General features: G+C 42.0%; 1 protein-coding gene across 1 annotated transcript; it reads left to right on the forward strand.

The window, feature by feature from the left end:
* Window positions 1-452: 452 nt before the first annotated feature.
* LOC131758845 (small integral membrane protein 7-like) lies at window positions 453-1,038 on the forward strand. The gene is made up of 2 exons (XM_059067379.2): window positions 453-537; window positions 636-1,038. The coding sequence occupies exons 1-2, from the start codon at window positions 470-472 to the stop codon at window positions 793-795; spliced, it is 228 nt and encodes a 75-aa protein (XP_058923362.1). The 5' UTR covers window positions 453-469; the 3' UTR covers window positions 796-1,038.
* The last annotated feature ends 9,712 nt before the right edge of the window (window positions 1,039-10,750 follow it).

Genomic DNA, 10,750 nt, shown 5'->3' on the forward strand with positions numbered 1-10,750 from the left:
GCAACTCAAACTTAACATGAGTGAAGCACTCCCTTTACGATGCAGTCTCAGCCATGAATGCCTGATTGGGATGAGTTGAGAAAAGAAGGAGGAATGAGAAAGTGAAGACAGTGAATAGAGAGAACTCTTTCAAGGAATTTTGATATAAAAAGGAGCAGAGGGGAAATCACTGCAGTAGTGACGTCCTCAAGAAGACAAGGGTGGGAATTCCCTGGTGGTCCAATGGTTAGGACTCTGCATTCTCACTGCTGAGGGCCCGGCTTTGATCCCTGGTTGGGGAACTAAAATCCCACAAGCTGTATGGTGTGGCCAAATACATAATAATAAAACAAAATAAATACAAATAGAAGACAAGCATGGGTGGAATGCAATGCACAAGTGAGGAGACTGGCTTTTGATGGAAACAGGAGTTTACAGGTACAACTTTTGGTCAAGAAGGCTCACTGGGACGGACGCGCCGGCAGTAACAATGATCGGGGACATCCTGCTGTTTGGGACGCTGTTGATGAACGCCGGGGCGGTGCTCAACTTTAAGCTGTGAGTAGGTCGCGTTGGACCGTGGCTCCATCCGGGGGACCCGTAGCCCCGCCTTCGCGAGCGTGAGCACGCCCTACGCCGCCGGCCCCGCCCCCAAGGAAAAAGAAGGACATGCAAGGCTTTGGCGAGGAGTCGAGGGAGCCCAGCACAGGTGACAACATCCGGGAGTTCTTGCTGAGCCTCAGATATTTTCGAATCTTCATCACCCTATGGAATGTCTTCATGATGTTCTGCATGATCGTGCTCTTTGTCTCCTGACCAGGTACAGAACCGGAAACACACCTTCTCAGAGTGTCTCTTCTTCCATTCCTGACGACTTCAAGAATGTTTCTGACCAGAAAACCGGTGACCTTCCCAGAAAGTCCAAGCTTGTGGTGGGTGGAAAAAATGTTCGCCAAGATGAACACAGTTTCCCAGCCACGTCACTGTTTTCTTTTCAAAGATATTTTCACTTTGATGTCTGCCTTGAAATGCTGTCTACTTAAAAGAGTTTGAAGAGTGTTTATGTGAGGGGCTGTGGTATCTAGATTGTTTAATCAGATCAGAATCCCTCTTCTACCAGACTTTCACTGGAAACCCATTTCTGGGTATTTCTTGGTTTATTGTTAATAACCATCCTTTTTTTGTTTCAAATTATACAGATTTTTAAAAATCTTTTGTATCCAGGGATCTGAAGCAGAAAGGTTGGCTTTTAAGTTTGATGCAGCCTCTTATTGGACTGCATTTGTGAGGATTGAACAAGTTCATTGTTGCTTGGTCTGTGTCCAAATTCCTTCCCCATCCCACTGGGCTCTGCTTGGCCACTCCGCTGCTTGGCTGAGGTTGTCCCAAGGATTCGAAGGGTGAAGTGTTATGGGTTTCTGTGGAAGAGAGATGCAGAGCAGTTGGCAGGGTGGATGGGGGTATTATGAGAAACTTTGCCTTGCCTTGAAGCCCTCTATAAAGGAACTTTTGGGGCCATTAATTGTATAGTTTTTAGAATGAGAGTGATTTATGTGGTGATATTGGGACCCGGTTCTGAAAGCTTGAGCTTTGGGGTCTGCTTTTCAAGTGGATGATTTCAAGGTTGAAAAACAAGCCTCATTGGAGGAAATACAGCATTTTGCACAGAAGCTTCTGTGAAAGGGAGTCCTGGTTTAATCGCCAACATGACACTTGGGTGGTCAGTGCCTGGATCCTACAGGTGTTTGATTTGTTTGTTGTGGTTTTTGAAATCCTAACTTGCAGGTAACCTGGTGGGAGGAAAAAATAAATATGCAGGCTCTTAGAACTAAAGAGCATTGAAAATAAAGCTCATTTCTAAAAAGGAAAAAAAAAAAAAAAAGAAGGCTCGCTGAATTGAAGCTTTGATAACCGACTCTGCACCAAATGAATGACAAGAATAGGTCAAACCTAAAGGGAGAAAACAATAAATATAAATCCAGGTTCAGAAATAAGACAAACAGCTCCTAGGTGGAAATAGAACAAAAATGTCAAAGCAAGTAGGCTGAAGCCACAAAGTTTATGGGAAATCCAGAAAGCACAGAACCCTGGCAAGGATTTCAGCTCCTGAGGCGTAGAGGACACTAAAACTGCTCCATGAGAAACTAGATTCAGCCTTATAGCCTGAAAACTCCTCTCTTCTCAGGAATGAGGCTGAAAAAATATTAAAACTCTAGGTAACTTCTACTAGGAGATGTGGCTTTTAGAAAGATATAGACCCAGGAAGAAGGGGGTACCCAGATACAATCCTACAATCAAAACTTGAGCCATCCTGCCTCATTGCTCTGTGATTGGATCTGCGGAGTCCACAATATTACCTTAGGGCAGGAATTCCAATTTACTACTATAATACTTGGCTTTTGGTCAAGGGTCTGCTGACAGAGAGAGGTGAGCTCATGGTTGAAGGCATGGGGAGAGATAGAAAGAAAAATGTTAAAACCTTTCAAAGGCTTCATTGTGAACCTGCAACCTCACATTCAAAACATGTGGATAGGTTTAATGCTGAGAAAGAAAGCCAACAAAATTAACAATTAGAATGTGAGTTGACTACAGATAAAATCAGTTTTATGTCTGGAGTAGTTTGATAAGATTTTAATATAAATATGATTGAAACAATCAAAGAATTAAAGGCATAATTTTACCAAAAAGAACAAGAGTTTATGGAATAACAATAAACAAAAATGAAACACAAAAGAGATGATTCAAATTTTGTGTATGAAAAATACAGTCGTTGGAGTACAAATGTATTAGATTTGAATTCCAATACAGTCAAAGGGAAAATTAGTGACTTGCAAGATTGTAAAATGGAATAGCCCAGAATACAGAAAAGAAAGCAAAGAGAGAGACATGGGTATGGACAGGGTAAGATGGTGTATTTAGTCGTGGGAGACCAGGCAGTCCTTTTTGTATTGTATCCACTATTCAATACATGGTAAACTGGGATTGGTTGAGTTGCTTAAACTCTTTGAGTCTCAGTTTCCCCTTCTATAAAATAAAAATGAGGATAATGCTACCTTCCCTCAGATAACATTACCCTCCCTCATCAGGTTCCTATGAGTATTAAATGATATAAGATATTTAAAGTGTTTAGACTAGTGCCTCATAAGTGCTTACTACATGGTAGCTGTTATTCTACTAATTAAATTTAATTCTACTAATTAAAATTCCAAGGAGAATATTATACTGTCTTAGAAGTGATACTAAAGCTAAATATTTTAGAGTGAACATTGTACGTTTTATTAGGTATCCAATGCACCTAGTATCTTCCTAGGTACTTTGTGGATAGTCAGTAAATGATATCTACCATTATTACTAATAATACTAGTACTTTGGATTTGATAGTACCTCACAATTCTCAAAATGCTGCCATAAGCATTACCTGGTTTTATGCTCACTGCACCTGGTAAAGAAGATATAGGACAAATATTATCTTCTCAGTTTAATAGATAAAGAAGCAGAGACATGGAGATAAGCTAAATGACTTGACCAAAATCACATGGTTTATAAACCGAAGATTCCAAACTAGAATACAGGTATTTGTTACCATGGTTGTTAATAAGCATCATAGAGATTGAAAGCATTTATTAATGCAAGTTGGTTATCTTAATAATTACACTAATCATTTCCTCGTTTTGATGTAGAAATCATTTTCATTTACTTGTTCGTTATTAATATATCTAAGGATATCCACAAACCACAAAGTAACTTCATTAGTTCATATCTGTATGAAGCATAGATTTCCTTATACATTTACAGTGGGAGCCATTTCTTTTTTTTTTTTTTTGCGGTACGTGGGCCTCTCACTGTTGTGGCCTCTCCCGTTGTGGAGCACAGGCTCCGGACGCGCAGGCTCAGCGGCCACGGCTTACGGGCCCAGCCGCTCCGCGGCACGTGGGATCTTCCCGGACCGGGGCACGAATCCGTGTCCCCTGCATCGGCAGGCGGACTCTCAACCACTGTGCCACCAGGGAAGCCCCATTAAATTGTTTAATAGAACACATAGTTCTTTTGATCAGAGTTTAAAATTCACATTTCCAGCAGTCTCTTTCCAGTGAAAATGTAACCATTACCCTTCCTCCATATCTTTTTAGTCATTATCTTTCTCTTATCCTTTCCCTCTTCTGTTTCACACTGAAGATCTGTGAGATTTGTGATGCTTGTTATTTTTGCCATATGGTGCCATGTGAAAGTAAATTATTAATATGTTTTTCTCTAATACTTGTATTATTTATCAAAGGTGGGAAGTTGCTGGCACTCCCTATGAAGCTGTATATTAAGCACTTGCCTAGAGTTTGGCCTTGTTGTGATTTGACCTTTGTTAGTCTCCCTAATACTTTTGTTTAAGAAGGAAGGTCCTTTCCTGCTTGGGAAGATGGATGGGGCCTTTGATGTACTGGTGGAGAAATGTGTCAAGCTTTGGACCTACAGGAGCCTGGAAAGGGGCTGAATGGTTCTACATAAGGACATGGGATGTCTCTTCTGGAATAGGCAGGAGGGATGGGAAGAAAACTGTGAGGGCAGAAGCTGCCATGTGATGATGTGGGACTGAGGAAACACTGAGGTGTGTTATTTACAGTAAAGTCTCTTAGCTGCTCCTCGAAGAGCTACATTTTTCTTCAAGGCCCTTGGAGTTGAATTTGTACGTTCTTCAGATGTGTCACTGTGGGTGCTATGAGCAGAGCAATGCTATATCTGGATTATATAATCGTATCCACAAAATTTATTTAATTAAATATACATTTGTATATAGCCCTGTTCTAGATGCTTTTTTAAGAAAAAAATTGTGTTTTGATGATAACGCAGAAAAGTTCAGAACCTGCACACTCAAGAGTTCCTTTTGAAGACCTACTTAAACCGAGTCTGAACTATTTTTTTTTTTTTTTTTTTTTTTTTTTTTTTTGTGATATGCGGGCCTCTCACTGCCGTGGCCCCTCCCGCTGCGGAGCACAGGCTCCGGACGCGCAGGCTCAGCGGCCATGGCTCACGGGCCCAGCCGCTCCGCGGCATGTGGGATCTTCCTGGACCGGGGCACGAACCCGCGTCCCCTGCATCGGCAGGCGGACCCCCAACCACTGCGCCACCAGGGAAGCCCTGAACTAATTTTTAAAGATTATCTAGAAAAGTACTAAAACTTTGTTAGTAGTCTTTAAAACTAGATGAATGAGCTTCTCTGGGAAAATAACCAGTATTAATGTTGGTATATGTCACAGACTATGGGCTTTCGTTTAGACATTTATTCAGAAAAGCTCTTAATTTTTTCTGGAAATGAGATAGCAGCATTGTTCCAGCAATTTTCCTGAATTGTCTATGTGGTTGGCTTCACTACCCTGTTTGCTAAGAAAATTTGGCCTGTAGTTCTCCCAAGTTAGCAGAATTGGTGAAATTTAGTATAAAGCTGTCATTTTTTCCAGTTAACCAATTTTATTGTCAAGTGAGTGATTCTCTGCTGATTAGCTCCACCACAGATTTGATTTCCACCTTCAGCTTGGTGTTCAGTGCTGTCAGGCAATCATTCCTGGGACAGAGTCCATGGATGAGCTCTCCAAAACAGTTCCCAATCCGCGTCTCCCTTATCTTCATTTACAACTTGAGCTAGAAAACAAGAATCCCCTATTTCCCAGACTCCTTTGCCGCTAAGAGGTGGCCATATAGCATAGTTCTGGCCAAGGAGGTAAAGGGTTTCACTTTGCAAATAGAAAGGAAATAGCTCTTTAGGACAACTTTATTTTTTCCATTTAGACCATTATTTGTCCCTTTTCCTTTTTCCTGCATTGAACTTGTATGGGATACCTAGAAGTGCAGCAAGCCATCTTTTGACCCCAGGGTAATAATCATGAGAAAGGAATCCGAGTTCCGAAGAGCGTCACTGAGCCACTACACCAACATTTGATGGACACATAGTGTTTCATTGAATGAAATAAACACCACCCTCCATCCCCACCCCCACCGTGGTCCATTTGGTCCATGTTAGACTTCTGTTGATTGATTACACTTTGGACTAAAACACTCCTTAGACTCACCTGGCTCCTCCCTTTTTCAACAGAGGCAGTTCTGTTACTCGAGTGGATGCTTCTTGGTGGCCTCTCCAGCCATTCCACAAAGCTCTAATTTCTTTTCCAGAATCTATGTGGTTTATGGAAAGTCATTCCATTCCTGTATCTAGGAATGAGGCACTTCACCTAGGCTAAGCGCATTGATGCATTCCATATTCTAGCCATAATGTTTGGTTCACAATTGATTATATGCCTTAAGATAGTCCAATCAGAATGAGTCTCAGGACTTTTAGTGGAAACTCTGAATCATGGTCCCTCTCTTTCTTCAGCAAATGTGGTGTACAGATGCAATGCCAGGAACTGCTGCAGTCATTTTGCTACCATGTGGCAAAGCAGCCTGAGTACACAGTTGGCATACTGAAGAGGGCAGATCTTACACCCTCACAGAGAGCCAGCCTCCTGATGTGACTGAAGCTGAAGCCTGTCCAGTAATTCCTCTTTATTGTTTAATCATTTCAAGTAAGCTGAAGTCTTACTGATACACAGTTCTAGTTTGGCCTCTATCTCTTAGCAGAAAACTTCATGAGTAAGATGTCTTCCATTTGTTCCTCCAGATTCACTCTACCCCTTTGCTTCCTGTTCTGTGCCTCATGAGGCTGAACTGTTTTGACCACATCAGTGGGTATCCTTGCCTCTGACTTCCAGTTGGATTTGGTTAACAGGAAGCACCAGCAGGTGATCAGAGGGAAGAAGGGAGTGGAGTAAAACCAAGGTATATATTTTCCTGGATCCCTCCTTGTGGGGCCACTGCAGGCTGGCTGTGTCCCTTGGCCAAAGGCCAGAGCTCCTGTCAAGTAGTCTCTCTGGACAGACTTTTCTCTTCTTTTCCTAATAACCACACCCTCCTCTTGCCCTTTCATCCTACGTGTGGTAATGGGTCCTCACTGATGCAAACTAGAGAATTGCCCTATGTCTGTGGTTTCCCTACACTCTGAGCATTTGTCTTTAAATAGTCCTCTTATTAGAATTGCCTCATATCATCCAGTTTGACCATGACATCTGTTTCCTGCTGAGGCCCTGACTGGTACACCTCATTCTCTACTGCACCAAGGAAAAAGAGTTCACACCTTGCCACATCTTCAGTCATCATGTGCAGTACGCACACATACTTCAGCTCTGTGTTTTCGAGATTGCTAGGGAAGATGCAACAAGTCTGTGCCTCTTTTCCTTCTCATAAGCATGGCAATAATCATGCTTTTCCTGCATATCTTGCCAGGAATGTTGTAAGAATTAAGTCATGTAATGGATGTAAATGTACTTAGAAAAGCCGAGTGCTAGACATAGACAAAGCATTGTTACCATTATTGCTACTACTATAGAGATAGGTCGACCCAAGTTCTAACGGTAGCCTACTGAAAGATGTTTGAACACTCTCTCTCTCTTTTTCTTTCTCTCTCTTTCTCTGAGTTTACATGCTACTCTCTAAACACATACATGTGTTTCAGTGACAACTGCCAATACCTCTAATTCCTGGCCACGTACTCCAATCAACCACCATTTGGGTACAAATCATACTTGTCCTTCACATCCTTTCCTCTATGGGTGGTTAGGTGACAGAAAGAGCATGAGCTTTGGAGCCTTCCAGATTTAGCTTCAGGTTTTGCTCTGTCACTTACTAGTTCTTGGTTAGCAGGGAAATCACTTAGCATCTCTGAGTCTTAGTTTTTTGTCAATGAAATGACGATGATTGGAAAGATTGGATAAAATAATTTATATAAAGGGCCTGCACGGTTGCCCTTACCTTTTTCTTACCTAGCTCCAGGAAGAGATGTTGAGCAATGGTGCAGCTCACGTTTCCTGGACCTGGAACAGGCAGGCCATGGCTTATGTTATGCATGAGGCGCAGAAAGTTAGAATGCCAAAAGATGGACTTTGTGCTGATGGTGGCAAAAGGCCTGGGAAATGACAGCAAGCTCAGGTCAGGGAGGGGACACTCTCTTTGATTGAAGCTTACTGGAAGCCACACACTGTGGGTGGGACTAACCGGCCACAGAAACCCTTCCCAGAAGTAATCCATGTGATTTGAGGACATTTTACTGATGAGATTAAGATGCTAAATGCCATCACAGAGCCGACCTAAAGCATAATTAATGCCTAACCAGCTATAAACTTGGAAATTGTAATATTCTATGGATGTCGATTGAAGTGGTGAGGGAAATAGTATTTATATAACATCCACATTGGGCCTGGCAGCTTATACACATTATCACACGGAAGCCTCATATTAACTCCATGCAGTGGACATTAAAACCCGTATTCGACTGATGGGGAACTTGACATTCCAATGGCACATAGCATGTGAGTAGTTCTGGATCAGCTTCTCAAACTCACAGGAGGCTGAAGTATATAATATATATAGTGGGTATGAATCTAAGGCCACAAATTTAGGTGCACAAGAAATGTATTAACTTTATTCTTATGTAACTCAGCTAAATTTATATTCTGAGTCACCATGCATCAGAATGGCAGAAACTTAATCTCTGCCAATTTGAAATCCTGCCTCTTCCCTTACATGGTGTTTTACCTGAGTTCTGACTTCATCTGGCTTACTGAAATTTATTGGTTATATGTATTCTATGGTTCCAAAGCATTGGTGGCAGCAGTTAGGGAAGGAGGAAATCTGGTCTTCACTGAGGGGGTCAGGGAGGAATCTCTTCCTCCCTGATGGGTCCATGCAGGTTGTCATGGAGACATCTTTTGTTCTCATCTCTGCAACCCTTCACATCTAGTCAGTTCCTCTCAATTATTCCTTTGCCTCCCTTGGATGTATGAGACTCATTCTGTTGCTGCCCCATAATGATGGTTTAGACTTTGAGGCTATCTGCCTACACAGATCACAGAGCTATCTCTCCTCCGATATTATGCTACCTCCCCAGGATTCTACCCAGTTTTAAGGGCACAGGTCTCTTCCGCTAATGGATTCCTTAATCCCATCTGGGGGTTTGGCCCAGGCTTACATCCTGGTGCTCCAGCTGGAGAGCAGCCCACAGACCCCCTACCTCAGGTCACACTGCTGTCAAACTCATCACTTCCCCTTTAATTCTTTTCTTTCACCAGATGTAGTGAATCCTTTTCTAGTGGTAAGAAAGGTGGTCAGGGAAGGCCTGCTCTTACAGCTCTGAAACCTTGCCGTGAACCATTTTTTTAAAATTCTAAGGAGCTAGCTTTTGAAGCACAAAGCTAAAAGAGTTTCTATTTTTTTCCCTGTTTTCTGCTGTCACATACCTTCCCTGAGCCAATGAATAGCTAGCTAATGGTTTAGCTGTCTTCTTCTTCTTCTTTTTTTTTTTTTTTTTTTTGGCCACGCTGCTTAGCTTGCGGGATCTTTGTTGCCTGAGCAGGGATGAAACCCCGGCTTACGGCAGTGGAAGAGCTGAGTCTTAACCACTGGACCGCTGTCTTAGTAGCTGTCCTAATAGAAGGAAATTCTAGGAAACAGATGAAAACTCTTTCAAAACTATTACCTTGTCTCTGTACAAATGACTTTATTTTTAAATTTATTTAAATACAATAAGAAGTATAACTGCAAGGTCGATCAGAATCACACGTTAGTCCTCTGCTGATTGGGACATATTTTCTCTGTGGGCAAGACACATGGCAAGCCAAATGATCATTAGAAACTTTCTGTCAGAGCAATTAGAGACGAGTGGAAGATGTTGCCTCACTGTGATGGGCTGAAATGCCTTCCAGAACTGCTCGGGAAAGACCTGAATGGGACACAGACTTACACTGACCTTAGGAGCTGTCCCCTGAGTGGGGCTAAATTCTTGATTTCCGACTCACATTTTCCTGGCCTCCACCAAGCCCATCTCTCTTACAGTTTTTCCATCACTCTTTCCTCACCTCTCATGTTGGCCCTCAGATCTCTCCAGGCAGGGCACAGTGGAGCTGTTTGGGCCTTAATTTTCTGAAAGTTGTACATCTGTTCCACGCCTACTAATGAGAGACTGCAACCAAGGTAGCTTGGTTGAGCTTGAGTATGCCCCAAACACCTGAGCCTTGCAAGTCTGGGCAACCTCATGCATTCCCGTTTGGTTTTGAAATGAAAATACATGCACGTGATTAACACACACACACATACTCACACACACAGAGAAAGAGAAAAGAGTATACAGCATAAAAGTCTCCTCTTCACCATAAAAGTCTACTCTTCACCTTTGATCTCCGCACTCAACTTCAACTTAGTACTTCCAATCCCATTTCTCAGAAACGATCATTCTTTTTTGTTTGTTTTTGTTTTTTAAATTCTTCTATTGAAGTAGGGTTGATTTACAATGCTGTGCCAGTCTCTGCTGTACAGCAAAGTGACTCAGTTATACACATAGAGACATTCTTCTTTTATATTCTTTTCCATGATGGTTTATCACAGGAGATTGAATATAGTTCCCTGTGCTATGCATTAGGACCTTGTTGTTTATCCATTCTAAATGTAATAGTTTGCATCAACCCCAAACTCCCAGGCCTTCCCTCTCCCTCCCGAATTCCTTGGCAACCACAAGTCTGTTCTCTATGTCTATGAGTCTGTTTCTGTTTTGTAGATAGGTTGATTTGTGCCATATTTTAGATTCCACATATAAGTGATATCATATGACATTTGTCCTTCTCTTTCTGACTTACTTCACTTAGTATGATAATCTTTAGTTGTATCCATGTTGCTGCAAATGGCATTATTTCATTCT

Source organism: Kogia breviceps, chromosome 6 (genome assembly GCF_026419965.1).
Source record: "Kogia breviceps isolate mKogBre1 chromosome 6, mKogBre1 haplotype 1, whole genome shotgun sequence".
Classification (NCBI taxonomy): domain Eukaryota; kingdom Metazoa; phylum Chordata; class Mammalia; order Artiodactyla; family Physeteridae; genus Kogia; species Kogia breviceps.

What these genes read in the sequence shown, in the direction of transcription:
- LOC131758845 (XM_059067379.2), top strand. Translation starts at nt 470, where the DNA reads ATGATCGGGGACATCCTGCTGTTTGGGACGCTGTTGATGAACGCCGGG. An exon ending in GCGGTGCTCAACTTTAAGCT is followed by an intron (nt 538 to 635) that starts GTGAGTAGGTCG and finishes CCCGCCCCCAAG; the next exon opens with GAAAAAGAAGGACATGCAAG.